Raw genomic sequence first — 16,874 nt, 5'->3', positions numbered from 1 at the left:
CTGTCCTGAGCATCCTGCACAGCGGGGAAGAGCATCCCTGCTTCTGCTTCTCTCAGGGCAAGCAGATTGTTGTTATCAGCAACCTGGCCCCGAGTGATTACAGAAAGGATGTGTGTGACCTCTTATAGCTGGGTCCATGCACTTTTACCACCCCGACCTTCCTCACTGTGCCTCAGAATACAAGTTACTGCAGAATCTCTTTTTCCAGTATTCCAGCTAGTCTGGGTTTTGTGAGGCTGAGAATTTTACCAGTAGTCTGAAGAGCACAAGCTGTAATTACACACCAATGAAGCATCCCTAGCTGGGTGCTTCACCCAGTGTGCTTTCCCCGCCCTGCAGCACTCCTGATCACAGCGTGCATCTGCCCATGCAGTGAGGCAGCTCAGGGAACCAAGCTGGCACAGGCTCTGCTGCACTACTACGGGGCAGGACAACCAGACACTGGAGTCCAAGCATTGTAAGGAGATGGTGGGCTAAAATTTGATGTGCTTTCTGAAATCACTTGTAGAAAAGAGCTGGCATGTACATTCAAGTTCAAGCCCTGTAGAACACAGTTTATAAGCAGTTTGAATTGCAGGAACCTCGGCTAAGGACCCAGCCACTGACAGAGGGTCAGAGTCCAATTTTTTTAGTGAAAATGTGTCAGCGAAAGACTGCACAGGAGAAGTGTTCTTTTGTGCAGTTCCCTGGTCCCCAGCCACATTCTGACTGCTGCCCAGCACTCCTGACCACACACAACCACAAGCTCCATACCAGGGAGCTCATTTGACTTAAAATGTTTTTCAGGTCAGTTTCTGGCTGCCTGCAGATCAGGCTGTCCATGAAGCAGCATGGCTCCTGGTGCTGCTGTGAGACAAGTGGTGGGAAAACTTTTCCAGAAGCATGGATTTGCATTTGCTTAAGGCAACCTCCCCATCACTGCTTGTTTGCCACTCATCCTCGGCAGCCTCTTCCTCCCCTGGCACATCTCCAACCAGCTAATTCTTGCTCATGCACATATTTTCATTTTTTTGCTCAGAAAGTTTTCTGTGATTTTAGTGGTTGTTCTGTGGTTTTAGTAGGTAAAACTAGGTATCAGAAGCTCAAGGTGCAGATGATGCACCTAGGCAGGGATGGAGATCGTGAACCTCTTACAGTAGTGAGCCACTGCTTTGGCTTGGCAAAGTCAGACCCAGGCACTCCTGTTTGTTGTCACTCTGATTCAATAATTTGCTTTCTTTCCTGCACTTTGCTGATAAACATGGAGGTGTTTACTACCCAAACTGCACTTTAAGTATAATCACATGTATTTTTCCTACACAGCTATATGACTGGAGTGCAGATAAATGGTGAGTGATAGCTGGATCAAGATGCAAATCTACTGATAACATTTGACTTTGAGGGAGCTGCTTGGGAAGTAGAGGCTCTCAGCAGCCCCACTACTCTGCTTGCAGTGCCTTGGGAGCCAGCCCTGAGCCAGCAGCAAGCGGGAGCATGCTGGCTGCCGGGCAGCTCCTTCCCATCCCTGGGGAGAAGACCGGCCCATCTTCAAATGCAAACAAATGCCAAGAATGGAAAACAGAGAATTATTAAAATATATGTATTCCTGCCATTCTCTGCATGCGATTAATCCTTTTTTTCCTCTACCAGAGAATATATTAGTGAGAATGGGCTCATAATACAGAGGCATCTGGCTGAGACTAGAAAGAGCAGCATGCTTATGCATTATTAATGCTTCAGAAAAAGCAGACTTTCATGGCCTGACTGTATGCATTGGATCAGTCTGGAATGCCCTTTATAGGATAACTAACACTGATATCTGGCCCATTTTCCTTATCTTTTGCAATAGAGTAATCTCCAGAATAAGGAATGTTTGTTTAGTCAAATGGTGAAAGAGATTGTGATTTGAAACAGCTTTTAATGAGTAGTTTGTGGGGAAGGCTGCTTTACTCTTAAAAGGGAGAACATGATCTGGGAAGCAGCACTGAGTGTGCATAATGGGGAAAATGCAAATCTCAACCTTAGCAAACCAGTAATCACAAAACAGTTCTTCAGGGATCCTTGGTTATTTAAGAGCAGTGCTACAGTGGTGCTGCAGTCTACTACTTAAACAAGAAACATCTGAGGGGAACACAAAATTACAGGGGGGCTCGTAAGGCATAGCTTTGGCATAGACACGCTGCATTTCTTTACTGGTTTATTTCTTGACAAAGAAATACGTAATGACAAATGTAATAGGACATAAGGGGGCTAGAAGCCCAAAGCCAGTGCAGCAGGGCCAAGGGGGCTGCACAGGTAAGAGACATAATAATGAGGCTTGTTTTCCATTTTTGTCTCACATAGATCTATATGTTGGAAGGTGGTTAAATCAGTGAGAAACTGGAGAAGGCCTTAATCTTGGGCAGACAGAGCCACATCCGTCCCTGCTTCTTTTCAAAGGACAAAGTGGCTCCATGAGTATCTAGCTCATAAATCAGGAGGTGAGCAGACAGCCCGGCTCCTGACATGGAGCTCAGCAGAAGGACAGAGTCACATTTCCAGCAGCAAAAGGAGCACACTTCATATCCCTATCAGTACTCATGGCCGAGCACTGACACGAGACTCCTTGAGTAGGATTCATTTCACGTGTCTGCTCACCCTGGGCTGCTTTTATAATCAATCGCCCCTTTGAGGATGCCGTTTATTCTGTGCAGGAGCAGATATCCCATGGTGATCAAATGGATCACCCTGCTGGCCACCCACCAGGCCAGGAGCTCAGCCTCATGGCAGAGGTGGCTGGGAACAGCTCCATCTCCCAGCACATTTGTGTGGAACAGGGCCATGAAACAGCAGCGCCCCAGGGGCCTGCTGCATCTCAGCCCCAGGGCATGGTGCAGCTCCAGGCAGAGCCCCAGGGCTGGAGAGGCTGCAGACAGGCACAAGACAGAGCCGTGGCTGCGGGAAGCGTGAGGCCAACACTCAAGAGTGCGGGATTCACACCCGACGTGTGAGCACTGACAGGTCTGTCACTTTGCAGTGCCGGGCTCCGTCCCCCTGTGAATACAGATCACAAAAGGATGAATACTGCCAGACTGCTTGGCCTCGCTTTAGCTGCAGCAGCAATGAAACCAAGCTAGGAAAATGGCAGTGCTGGGGAGAGGAATCCCAGATCTCCATTTTGCCCACAGGACCGTGGCTCTCTCCCAGACACACGAGGCCATCTGGCTTTCTCAACGATTTTTCCATTTCCAAAGGAACGGAGAAGCCCAGCAGTCTGTCTTACCATGCCTTCAGCACCAGTCAGCACCTCTCTGTGCGGGAGGTTCACAACACCCTGGGCTTCGATCCCCTCTCACCTGATGGGGTGACCCTGCTGGCACTGCCTGCTCTCTTTCCCTCAGACTGGGGAAGGAGAGCAGCCCACCTTGGCAAATGCTTTGCTATAAAAACGATGAATTCAAGAGCACGTGCAGCTTGTGGTTGAAAAAAAACCCGTCTGATCAGCAGAACTTTTCTCCCTCAGCTTGTAAGGGCAGATTCAGTCTCAAGGCCAAGCTGCCATGTGGTTATAAAATAGAAGCAGGCCTCGTAAGAACCGATCTAACTTTCTTCAATTGTCTTTGCATCTTTAATCATGTTCACCACTTAAAACGCAGCGGAGCTGGCAGCTGATAATTAGGCTGAGCCTGCAGCAGCATGGCTGGTGGCCAGATCACATGCCTCCTTTCATCTGCATATTTATGCATTTAAAGGAGAGGAAAACTTTCATAACGTTTTAATAACTAGGTTCTTCTGCATCCATAAATCCACTCCTCCAGGCTTAGCCTACACTCTCTTTCTGATCTTAAATAAGTGGAAGAGGGTGGGGTGCTCTGTTTGTTCTCCCTATTCTTTTCCTGTGCATGAACGTGCAAGGCTGATCCTCTCAAGTTCAGAGTCCTCCGTAGGATGGGAGGTCAGGTAAGGTAAAGCTGCACTTCTAAGGATGCAGGTAGCGCTTTGATTTGGTTCCTGGCATGGGAAAAATTCCTCTTTCCTAAGGTAGCTCATCTACAGCCTAACAGGACTGAAGCTGTTCAGCCAGTCAGTGGCTCCAAACAAAAATCCCATTATAAAAATAATTGTCCTTAAAACAGAGCAGAGCCTACAGACGTTTCAGCCAGCGTGCTTCTTAGCCATTCATCATCAGACATAGCACTAGGACAGAGATGCTTTGGGTCACAAGGTGTTGAAAGGCAGGGAGCCAGTCCCAGTGTGTGGGTGCTGCCTCAGGGCAGACAGTGAGGGGTGGGCAGCTGCCTCAGCACAGGCAGCCCTGGTGCTATGAGGCTGGAACCAGGGGCACATCTCCCCACCTCCACTGCCCATGGGTGGCAGCTCCCTTGACAGCCTGGTGACGTCCTGCAGGACCCTTGCAGTGAGGCATTGCAGACCATCCTTTCTCCCTCTCGCACTTCACACACGCAGTGCTTTTCCATTAGCACTGAGTGATGGGCTCCACGGGTGGGAAAGCAAAGGAGGTGAGGATGAGAGACTAACCCTTGTGCTCCAGCACTATCTTAGCAAGATGAAGGAAGCACCGCTAAAGTAACATATCACTGATTTCTTTCAAAATAAAGCACCCAGTTTAAATATAAACAAACAAATAACAAGAATAATTGAATTAAATGCTGTTATTAAACATTAATACTTCTCTTTTTTTTTAAAAAAAAAAAAGCATGGGCAAGTTTGTTATGCTTTGCTGGAAGAAGCTTCAAATGGGTTGATTGCTGGACAAGATGATCTTAGATGTCATAGAATCACAGAATCACAGAATGGTCTGGGTTGAAAAGGACCACAATGATCATCTAGTTTCAACCCCCCTGCTATGTGCACCAACCACCAGACCAGGCTGCCCAGAGCCACATCCAGCCTGGCCCCGAATGCCTCCAGGGATGGGGCATCCACAGCCTCCTTGGGTCTTTTCCAAACTTAATAATCCTATGATTCTACAGAAGATTCCCTGGGTGGAAATAGAACACTTTGCTACTTCATAAAGCTTTCAGTGGAAGCTTTAACTGTCATTGCCATATAGCAAGTGAACAAACATTCAATTGCAATTAGGCCATGCATTATTTCTGGAGCACATCCCGAACTGATCTTTAGCAGTACTGGGAAAAATCTTGGGTTTGACACTGCTCTAGACTATGAGTGGAATGAGACTGGTGCAACTGGTTTGATTTGAAGGTAATGTCAATTATTACAGTCACATAGCAGTAGTTTTTCTAGACAAAGTGAAATAGTCAACCCATGAAAATGCAAACCATGACATTGACTTCACTGAGAGGAACAATGAATTGTTCCTCATGTATTGAAAGAATCAGAAGAAACAAACAAGGGCAAGATTAATTAGGAGCGGGAGTTCATGACTCCCTCTCCAAATGAGAAGGGAACCACACTGAGCAGAACACAGCAGCTAGTTATCTGAAGTATTTTTGGCATTTTCCATCTGAACAATCAGAAAATTTCCTTTGCAACCAAGTGTCCCCAAGACATTCATAAAACACTCTTCTGGCTACCCAACGTGATGATTAACTTGCGTCCCCAGGTTTCATTATCAAGCTTTTAATCTCAGCCTGAACTCTCTGATCTGTCATCTGAAGCAGGGAGGGAATATGCAGAGACAAACAATCCCAGCAGAGACAAACACTCCGCTTGCTAAAGACACTATGTGGGAAAACTAACTTACAGATACAAGAATGTGGAAATTTCATTGTACATTTTGTAGCTCTCGGAGTAGCTGATGTTTTAATTCATTTTCAGGATGGATCTCATATTTCCAATTACTGCAAGTAGGGCAACAAATTTTGTCTGAGAAGTTCAATAGAAAATTCCACTGTTTCTGATGAGGTTTGAGAATAAATGTTTGTAAACATAACACAATTCAGGAATTTGCCTTTTCTTAAGCCTTGCCTAAGCTTGGATTGGGAAGGTGTGATGCACCATGTCAACAACCCAGTGTAGTTAATCACCATGTTTTTAATGCACAGTTTTTACCCAGGTTTTTTACAGGGTGTTATTACTATATTGTTTGGAACTTTCTAATCTAGAAATCATCTGTGATCAATGAACAGGCTGAAAATCAAAGCAGACTGATCTTGAGGTGCCACCAGATCATGTCCTGCTCCACGCAGAACTATTTCCTCTCTGAGAGCAGATGAAATGAGCTCCTTGGACATGCTGTCATGCATGGCTCAGCTGCAAGTTTTAGAGTTTGCAGGGAGATGCATGGATGCTGGAGATATGCCAGGGGTGAGAAGCACATGAGCTGGGACAGCAGATGGAGAGTAAAGGCAGAGAATGGAGGGTAAATAGGAGCATAGAGAAACCTGAGCGTGCAGCTGGGGGAGATTTGCTGGGGGAGATGAGGATGGTATTATGGCCACTGGGAATCAGAGAGGACAAGAAATTGTGGTGGTGGATGCAGTGCAGGGACACGATGCCCAGTAAGGCCAAGTATTTCTTAAAAAGCACCTCTGTCTCTAAAGCTAAGTGGAGAAGACCCCCATAGAACATCACTGAAGTCTTCAGAAGCATAGTGGCAGAACACGGGTGTTACTCTGGGTGCTACCAGAAATCTGGATGATGCACCAGAATTTACTCTTTCTTTATTCAGTTCTACCCCCTCAGTCCACACCTCAGCTCATGAAGTCACCGGTCATGTGTGCAAACATACTTAACGTGAGTCATACAGCACCTGTTGATATTTATTAAACTGTAGCTTCTGTCTTAGGAGGACGTGGTATTATCCTCTGTGGATGTGGCTTTATATCTGTTATTACAATATGGATTTAATTAAGAACACATTCAAGCGTGTGTTTTTAAAATATGATATTACTTTTATCTGTGGTGGCAACACTTTCATAACCATTTTCTTCTAATAGCAGCATCCTTTGGGAAGATGTGATAGACACATTTAGGTAAATATTATTCCTCCAGCACACGTGGTTTCCATTGCAATTGGTTCCCTGCTGTTTCCTTCTAAGCACTTTTCTCTGTTACCATGATGCTAGCTGAAATACTGATCAGCGACAGCAGAGACAAATTGACTCCAGCAACGGTGAGTTTTAAGGGCAATAAATGCCTACATCTCAGTTTTGCGTGTATCGTAGCTACTAAAAGAGATTTTAAGCATGCACTGAAATTTTCACTGGAATTGAAAGCTTATAGCTGCTCTAGGGAGCAGAAGATGGATTTTATGGGCTTTGAAACTGGCACTGCCATTGGAAAAGGTTTCATAGCAGAAAATAACAGCAATAAGCTGGGAAGAAGCAAGTTGGATGCCACTTTCTCCACTGACTGTGCTTCTTCAAATGTATGTCCAGCTGTAGCTGCTGACACAGAAATGGACACGACTGCGTGCCCAAGCCTTGACCAGAAGATCTTTATCTTTACCCTTTCATTTTACTGGAGCAAAGGACAAATAACAGCATCGTCACAGGCATTGCACTGCTGAAGACACGAAGGAAGGTGGAAGCAGCCAAGCAGTGGGACATGTGGGAGGAGACAGTCTTTTTACATGGACAGATAGTGATAAATTAAAAGAGGGAAGATTTAGGTCAGGTATTAGGAAATGTTTCACTTTGAGTATGGTGAGGCCCTGAAACTGCTGCCCAGAGAGCTGTGGGTGCCCCATCCCTGGAGGTGCCAAAGGCTGGGTTGAATGGGGGCCCCAGGCAGTCTGAGCTGGTGGGAGGCAACCCTACAGCAGGAACTGAATGTTTTAAGGTCCCTTCCAACCCAAGCCATTCAATGGTTCTATGAACCACCTTGCCCCATGCATTTAAGCAGGATAGGGAATGCATTAAGAAGTGTGCAGGTTCCAAGGATGCATCCACTCGTTTGAAGGGGCTGGACTACAGTCCCCACAGATGTCAGCCACTGCGGCAAGAGCAGATGGAGCAACTGGGATTCTGGGGAGCTCAAGCTCTCTTTTTATTAGTAGCTTACTATTAAGCACTGTGTGCTCGAAACATTTAGAGAGGATAAAATTATGTCCATCTCTAGATTCTGACACTTTCAGGTGTTATGTTGGGATCTGCATTTATGCAAAGCACCCCATAACACCCTGCACCATCTGCTGCCAGGCTGTCCTGACTGATTTGCAGGAAATTATACAATCAAAACCCCATGGGAAAACATGCAACAAGGAATGCAAGATGCTCAATGCTCCCAGAACCAGAGCTTTTTACCAGGAGAAATATTGAGGCCAGGAAGACCTTCCCAGCACAATCTGGAATCACTGCAACTTACGAATGTTCACATCCCCTATTTCTTCCTCTTGGAAGTGACCCCATGCTGGCACTTACCTTTACTTTGGGGAACACGCTTCTGATTTGTACCTCCTCATATTGAGAGAGATAGAATAAACTCTCATTAAATCTTGATAATGTGAAGCACCGCAAAGGAGATAACCAAAGCCATGCTTGGTGCGGTGAAAGCAAGATAAGGGAGGACCCCTGGCAGGACCATCTCTCCACCTTCCCCAGGGTCCACCATCATGCCCCTTTTAAAAGCCTGCAGCAATAGGATAATCACAGCAAGAAGAGCTTTCTTGTCATGCTAATAGAAATTCTCGTTAATTGATATTACAACCAGAGTCCCTGAGCCTCAACTCAACCAGCAGGGGTTACACAGCATGAGAAAAGCCCCACTGCTGCAAGTACTAATGAGCTGAATGGTTAACACCTGCCTCAGGAAATCCAGGACCAGCTCACAGTAAACACAGCAGAACCCAGGCAGGAACTTGGTGTAGGCTGGGAGGAAAACTCAACTCTGTATCACAGGGATGCTGCAGCACAGCTCTCCCATACCAGGCTAGGAAACTTCCCCTGCAACAGGGGGAGCTCAGCAGAGAATTGGCCTTTTTCTCAGCGTGCAGGAAAAGAAAAGGGCAATGCCTGCAGGCAGCCCAGGGAGGAGCATGTGCAGGTGTGTGCTCACAGGCTGTCCTCAGGAATGGGTAACGATGCTGGGAGAGCTGAAGGTAGGAAACACTTGCATTTGGTTGCATTAAAACATAGGCTATTACAAAAGAAAAACTATTCACAGCATGCTTAGAATAAACACAGTCATTCTTTACCATACAGAGTTACACTTTGTACATAAATAATTTGAATGTCTCGCTCTTTCACGGAAAGTAACAGAAAAACCTTCAAGGTCGATACATGGGAGCTGGTATTGCAAATCACACCTGGTCAAACCCAAATCGTGCATCCAAGCACCCCGACACTGGGCTCCAGAGATGACCTCCACACGGTCTCCCTTCTCTGACCCAAAGGAGCTGAACCATGACCCTCCTCAGGCCATCCCCAGCTTCAACTTCTGGATACGGACCCCAGTCTGCACCCCCTCACTGAGGTCTGAGCCCTTCCATCTACAATGGTGTGAAACCTTGTTGGTAGCTGCAGGAGGAGCGGCTGCATTCTCCAGTGTGTGCTATTTCTAAGTTATTTGGAGTCTGCTGAGCAAACTGGGCTTACTCCAGCCAGGTCCCTGCAGCTATTGCTATTTCTTGGCTGACAAGCTGACTACTGAAGCAACAAGGCTAGGTATTGCAGAGCCTGGCCACATTTGACTAAAACTGGGATTGTTTATGCAGAACAGCAGTGTGGGAACAGCTAAACAAGCTAGTGGGGCTGCGGGGAAGGAGCACTCTGCAACAAGAAACTGGAGCTTTGATCAAGGAGACAGCAGTATTTGACTCAATCTGAGCTGGCGGGGAGATCACAACCCGAGCAAAATAAAGCATGTTATTCCTTTCAGGAGATGAACTTCTCCCCAGTGATTTGTTCCTCCCAGGATTGTCCTATGTGATCTCATTGTCTTTAAAGTCTTCTCCCTAAAGAAGCTGATCGTTTAATATAGACTACAGCAGTAGTATCCGGTATTAAATCAGTTGGGCTGCTCTGAAATGAGGCGAGTGGGCGTCCTGGAAAGGAAATATAGGCACAAGTTTAACAGAAGAGATTGGTTCACCTCGAACCACTCTATTTATCCCAAAAGACACAAAAACACAGCTCTCCTGGATAGGGTCACACCACCCTGCTGTAGATGTACTCTCAGAGCCCATTGTGAGCCTGAAAGTGATCGTGGGAGACTGACGTTGCACCAGTGCAGTGCTCCTACTTTGGTATCAGCCATATATCAATTGCACACAAACCCATGGAAAAGCAGCATTTTTGGCTTTGTTGTGAGCCAGCAAGACGTGATTCTTCAGCTCCAACACTGAAAACACCCATTTATCTCATTTAGCGTCTTACTTTAAGCTTAATAATTTATCCCAGGATTGAAGTGTCAGCTAAATGAGGTAATTTATAATAATTCTGAAAACATGCTAGCAATAAAAGGCTGTAATCAGAGCTAATTACAGGGATACTTTTGAAATCCACTGGTTTGGAGCTTTAGTTTTGATAAAGGGGATAACAACTTGTAAGCCTTGAGCCTTTTAATTACAACAATAGTAACCACCTACTTTCGCACAGCTTCTTTCATCTCAGAAAAACCAGCAGCTTTCTGCAGACTACATATACCGCAGGAACTACTTAGCATAACACCAAAAATGAAGCCATCTCTGCATGAAGTAACTGTTCGACAATAAACCTGTGCAAAAAAAGCGTAGAGGGAAGAGCCTACAGAAGGAAGATAGAATTTCTCATCTCCTCACAAACAGGCTGCCCACAGAAGCTGTGGGTGTCCCATCCCTAGCCAAGTTGGATGGGGCCTCGGGCAGCCCGGTCTGGTGGGCCGCAAACAGACCATGGCAGGGAGTTGAAACTGAATGGGCTTTAAGGTCCCTTCCAACCCAAGCCATTATATGATTCCATGAAAAACTCCAGGCAACCTCAGTTGCCCATCACAGAAGACTTCCGATCTCCTAAATAAGATAGGCAGCTTTTATACACACCCAGCAAAACAGAGCACTACAGAGGAGGACAGAGAACAAGGCAACATGGCACCATATGGCAAGATGATTCCAAGCCCATCCGCAGCTCACCTGTCCATGTTCTCTGCTGGCTGATGGTGAAACTCTGACACTGTGGCTGGGAGCTACAAATGGCAGCGGCCTCCTCAGGACTGTGGACAGAGAGCAGGCAGCCCAGGTGGCTGTAGGAAGGCCAGCACTTATAGGGCTCTGCTTCCTCCGTCCGGAATCCCCGCAGGGAGATGTAGTCTGGGAACACAAAGATGGCATGTGGGGGAAACACCAGGTGCACCTTCAGAGACTACTTGCAAAATGAACTTAGTATTTTGCACTTGGATGATACTCTAAAAGGAAACAGGACAATGACTGATTGACCCAACAAGCCCAAGCAGGCCACGTTAAGGATATTGTTGAGTTCATTAAGTGTCTCTCCCCACCTTCATGCACAGCTAGGATGATGATCATTTTGATACATTTGGTCATTTTGGGTCAGCTGCTATGCCAAGAGGTAGGTGGCACAGGAAAATGTTGGCATTTCCTATTAAAGTTGCTTGCTCTTCAGTGCACATGACTGGATATCTTTGCTCATAACTGCAAATTCCACACACAGTAAAAGATTTCCATTCTGAAGCCACCTTCACTCCTCCAAAATTCAGGTGTGGCACTGAGTGACATGGTTTAGTGAGCATGATGGTGATGACTGGACTACGTGGTCTTACTGGCCTTTTCCAACCACAATCATTCTATGATCATGTCAAGGGGACACTCAGGAAGATGTAAGCCATAGCAACTACTGGACCTTTGAAGCTTTCCACTAGGGAGAATAATTAGCCACATTGTCTGTATTACATTTACTTGGCAAAACAATGCAACCATGCACAAGACACACACAACACAAGACAGCTCAAATGAGGGGTAAAAAATAGAAACTTTTGGTCCTTCATTCTATTCCCAGTGACAACAGTACCTGAATGCACAGGAGATCAGAATTGGACCAGTCTCCAAGTACTCTCCAAGTCTCAGTAGGGCAAGCATCCCTAACATTCCCTATGTCAGGTAAAGCACTCAAATTCCCATACCTTTTAAAAGAAGAGGTCTTTTCTGTAAGTAGAGCCCAGACTTGTACAGATGTAAAACCTTTTCAAAAGCTCTCAGGGTTTCATTTATTCCATATTGCAAGTTACCTGCGTTGAAAGAAAAGATGATAACAACAAGTAATTAAGTAAGTCATGCCATCTAGAGTAGAGTCTTCCAATAAAGAAAGCTTAGTTTACAAATATGAGAAGGTACCTGTTGCATTAAGAATATCACTCAAAAAGGGCTGCAAAGCTGGTGGTGCAGAGTGTGGCAGAAGATAGGTGAAGAAATACCTGCAAAAATCCCACGGACTGATTAGAACACAGCAGCTTAACATTGGTTTGTAAAGGCTCCAGAAATGCAGCTTTCCCTCATTCCCCAAGCCGGCTTTCATGTAACGGATCTCCCATTACAATATAATAAATTATAAAAATAATAATGAAGACCTCTAAAAAAGAAGGCTCATGCAAGACCTCTCCCTTGCCCTGAAGGGACAGGGTATACAGGGTATTCTTATTAACCCTGGAAAACCAAGTGAGAGTGACTCAGCAGTCTGCAGCAGTCTCAGCCCACTGCCCATGGTGATCCCACAGCTTCCTACCGTTTCATAGAGACCCACAGCCCAATGTAGAGGTGAACCGGCCTGTTCCCAGCAGCAGTGGGCCAGAGCTGGTGCACTCTGGCAGATAACCTGAGCTGCTTTTGGCAAACATAGCCCTCAGGCTTCCAAATGCCACAGCTTTCTGGAGGACTTGTTTGGCAAATGAGTTCACAGGTGCAGCCTTTAGGGCAAATTCCTGGAGGGCATTGGAAAAGGGCAGCAGCAGAAGAAAGGAGGCTGCTTCCTTACCAGGCAACAGCCCAACCATTTTCCTGCCTTATAAGGAAAATAAATTTGCTTTAAAGTCATCCTTAGCCACAATCTAACAAAGCTGAGCAGGAAGCACATGTGGAAGAAGAGCATGTGGCACTGTGCGAGCCCACACCACCTGCACACACCGATAGGCATTGAAGAGATTCCTCTTCTCGTTTATTCCTTCACACTTCCCAGCTGAAGAGCACTGGAGAGGAAAGCTTTTTGTGGGGAAGTCAAGAGTGCAGTCATTATCCTCCTCACATGACAGCTCCTCGGTGCTGGCATCATCCATGTCTGTCACTTTGAGGTTCCCATCCACCATAACAAACTGCCTCGGCTGGAAGTCCAAGAGGACTATTGAGCCCAGAGGGGAGTGTGCCAAGTAGAACAGCAGCTCCACAAGGCCCAGGCAAATCTGAGAAAGGGAAGATGAATATGCATGGGAAAAACAGATGAAAAACAGCTATTAAATTGCAAGTAGAACAAAGGGGAGGGCATTTGATGAAATTAAAGGCAAAAAGGCATGCAGTACATAAAAGATAATTATATGTATGCTACAAAATTTATTATCAACATTGCCATGGGATTGGACTGCAGTAAGAAGTTTAGCAGCATTTTTTGCCAATGTGTATATACAAAAAGAGATGTTTGCAGTTAGAGGAACTGGAAGAGAGAGCTGCTAGGAAAACAATAGCAGCCCTCGTGTTCCAGGAGCTGTACTGATTTGCCAGCTGAAATCAGAAGGGTTTTTCCCCACTCTGGCACAGAATTAATGCGTACCCCTCCCTTCCCCCATGCTGCTCCATACAGACCGAGGCCCCACGGTCATTAATACCAGATTCACGCGTTGCTGCATCGCTCAGCAGCACAAATTTGGGCACGCAATCATGCTTCTGAAGAAGCAACCAAAGCATGCAATGTATTTCTTGCCAGCTTTTTGCTTTCATGGCAACTTTTTGGCAGCAAGGGAAGCTCAGACAATACCTGATCCTATGTAATGCTTGCTGAACAACGTTCGGACAAATCAGAACTGGAAGTGCATTCACACCAAAGCAGCCCTCAGGTTGAGCACCACAGCATTTCCTCCTCCATGCCATGAGCCCCACACCAGGAGCTATGTCACCACCACACATGCGTGGGAACACCCAGCTCCCCTCTCGCCTCAGATAGCAATCTAGACTTGGAACATTCACAGCTCCTCTGGAGCTCATTAGAGGGGAAATCCCATCCTTTCAGATGCTCTCATTAAGAAACAGGACCAGACAGTACCAGTCTACATTATGTGTTATTGTCTTCATCAGTCAAAAGATTGCTACAAACTTACTTAATACCAGCACACCAAACCTCATTGCCACTCCTTTCAGTAGCTAAAGGCACCCTGCTTTACATTACTTCATAAAGTACTTTTCAGAACTGGAGGTATTTGATCTCTCCTCCCTTGGATATTTAGCAGTGGAAGTGTTTGTGCAGCTGGTACTGACATGGGGGTTTTGCAGCCACTGACCATTTATACTTCTGGAAAGCTATCAGGATAGAAGGAGACGGATTCTCTATGCAGGGTCTATTGTGACAGAGAAAGGGAAAATGGTTTTAAACTAAAAGACCAGAGATTTAGACTGGATATAAGGAAAGTCTTTTTACACTGAGGGTGGTGAGGCACTGGAACAGGTTGCCCAGAGAGGTGGTGGATGCTTTGTCCCTGGAGACATTCAAAGTCAGGCTGGACAGGGCTCTGAGCACCTGCTGGAGCTGTGGGTGTCCCTGTTCAGCACAGGGGGTTGGACTGGATGGCCATTAAGGATTTCTTCCAACTCAAATGATTCTGAGATTCTTTTGGAACCTCACCATCAGCCAGCCTAGTACAGAGGGGTTCCGGTTCTACAAGAGATCAGTACTTTTAAGACTAAGTGCTGGAAAAGCCAAGAAGCAGCCAGCATAACCCTGCCTGTAGGCTGACATGGAACTCCACGGGTCGAGAGATGTGACTCTGGAAGCTTTGATGCCATTTTTGCTTGGTCAGGGAAGCAAGCAGAGAAAACCCAGCTTTTTGTCTCACGTCTGCGGTTAAGGATGCCACACTCCTCACTGTATGGTGAGGCTCCTTCCCAACACTGCATATCACAAGCAGGCAGGGGTTTTGTCTGGGGAGTTTTGCTGTGTTTTTCTCTTGCCCCAAATATTTCTTACTGACATCAAGGTGCGCACACTGCTACATGATGCTTCCTTTCCTCTCAGGAAGCAAACAAACAGCAGTGAATCCCCAGCAGAGACCTCGAGACACTCTGTAAAGCAACCATTGCCCAACCAAGCTCCTGGGGAGCTGAAGAGCTCCTGCATCACACTCAGAACTGAGGCAGAGCTCATGGACAGGGATGCACTCCTACGGCATAAAGAAAGGAGTTCAGCAGTGCTCGTGTCCCGGCAGTACCTGAGAACTCTGCTCAGAACACGGAGGGCTCGCAGCGAGCCAAGGTCTTGCTACGAAACCTCCCTATAGAGTGGGACAACACAGAGGGAGAGCCAGAAATACAGAATAGGATGCTGATACTACTCAGCTCCTCAGCCCCAGCGAGATGCTTTACAGAAGGGACACAGCAAACTCCATGCTCGGGCTGCTGCCATGCCCTTCCAAAGGGGTGAAAGCAGGATGAGCGGAGGTCCGTCGGCAGGAGCGCACAGCGTCAGCTTGACAGCCCCGCCCGCCCAGCGGCCATCGGACGCTTCTCACATTTAACTCGGTTCGAGCTCCGAAATCCCACCGACGCCCCCGCCGCGTTCTGTTTTCTTACTTTGAATCTCTCCTCCCAGGGGGTCTGCAGAAGCTGGATCATCTCCAGCGGGGCTCCCAGCTCCAGCACGGCCGTGACCCCGGCTTCGGGCTCCCCATCAGTGTCGTAGCACTGCCCGTGCAGCTGCAGAGAGGAGCGGCCGTCAGCGAACCCGTCCCGCCCGGCAGCCGGCACCCCCGGCCCCTCCGTACCTGCACGATGCCGGGATGCCGCAGGCGCCGCAGCAGCGTCACCTCCTTCAGCAGTTTGTAAGCGGCCAGACGGCGGCAGCCGGCGGGCGCCCCGTACCGCTGCTCGCACTGCCGCACCTCCCGGCCCGCCCCGTGCACCGACTTCAGCGCCACGGCCCCGCCGCCCGCCAGCGCCGCCCGCACCACCACTTTGGTGAAGCCGGAGCCCAGCACCGGCGCCTCGCCCGCCGCCCTCCGCACGTCCCCGCAGCGCAGCCCGCCCTCCGCCGCCGCCGCCGCCCCGCCCGCCGCCAGCCGCCGCAGGTCCCGCCGCCGCTGCCGCAGCTCCTCCAGCAAACCCGGCGGCAGCTCCGAGCCCGCCCGCAGCGCCAGCGGCGGCAGCAGCAACGCCAGCGCCGACAGCGCCAGCAACGCCGCGCTCAACGCCGCGCTCAACGCCGCGCCCCGCCGCCGCCCGCCTGTCTCCATGGGAGCGGGGCCGCGATGTGCCGCGCTCCGCCGCGCCGGGAGCCGAGCGGCACCGAGGGGCGGGGCGGGCAGGGCGAGGCCGGGAGTGGCGGGCGGGCGGGCGGCGCCCAGGGCGGCCCCGGCACCTGCGGGTGTCGCGGAGCGAGGTCGTCTCCCAGAAGCGCAGAGCTGTGGAGGGCGGCGCAGCGCCGTGCCCGCCGGGTTAGCTGTAGGAGCGGGTGAGTTTTAGGTCTGAATGCCATTCTTCCTGCTGATGGTACCGCAGAGCGCGGCTCGGAGAGATAAAGCTTAAGCAGTGAGAATTGAGGTAGAAGTATCCGGACAGGTTTTTAATAAAAGCAGGTATCGGCTGTCTCTTCTTAGGATAAAGTCAATTTGTTTGAAACGGCACAATGCTGGCAAAAGCGTGGGTTTGTAACTGTTTGCAAGACAAATGGAAGTTTAAAAAAGCCCCTCTCCACCCCCCTCTCCACCCAAAGCAGCCAATCCAGGCACAAAACACAGTGCTGGCTTGTAGGTATCAGTGGTGACACACACCCAGCTCAGCGCCTTTGTGATGTGAAGAAGAGAGC

At 48.2% G+C, this 16,874-nt stretch overlaps 1 protein-coding gene across 1 annotated transcript; it reads right to left on the bottom strand.

Moving 5' to 3' along the window:
- Positions 1–9,824: 9,824 nt before the first annotated feature.
- LOC306948091 (extracellular tyrosine-protein kinase PKDCC-like) lies at positions 9,825–16,302 on the bottom strand (the record flags this gene model as incomplete). The annotated part of the gene is made up of 7 exons (XM_079537569.1): positions 9,825–9,928; positions 10,994–11,170; positions 12,001–12,105; positions 12,212–12,291; positions 12,998–13,269; positions 15,644–15,766; positions 15,835–16,302. The coding sequence occupies 7 exons, from the start codon at positions 16,300–16,302 to the stop codon at positions 9,825–9,827; spliced, it is 1,329 nt and encodes a 442-aa protein (XP_079393695.1).
- Between the last annotated feature and the right edge of the window lie 572 nt (positions 16,303–16,874).

Source organism: Tetrao urogallus (assembly GCF_951394365.1).
Source record: "Tetrao urogallus genome assembly, chromosome: 6".
NCBI lineage: Eukaryota > Metazoa > Chordata > Aves > Galliformes > Phasianidae > Tetrao > Tetrao urogallus.
The sequence above is the reverse complement of the archived record's forward strand: the minus strand, read 5'-3'. Positions and strand labels throughout refer to the sequence as shown.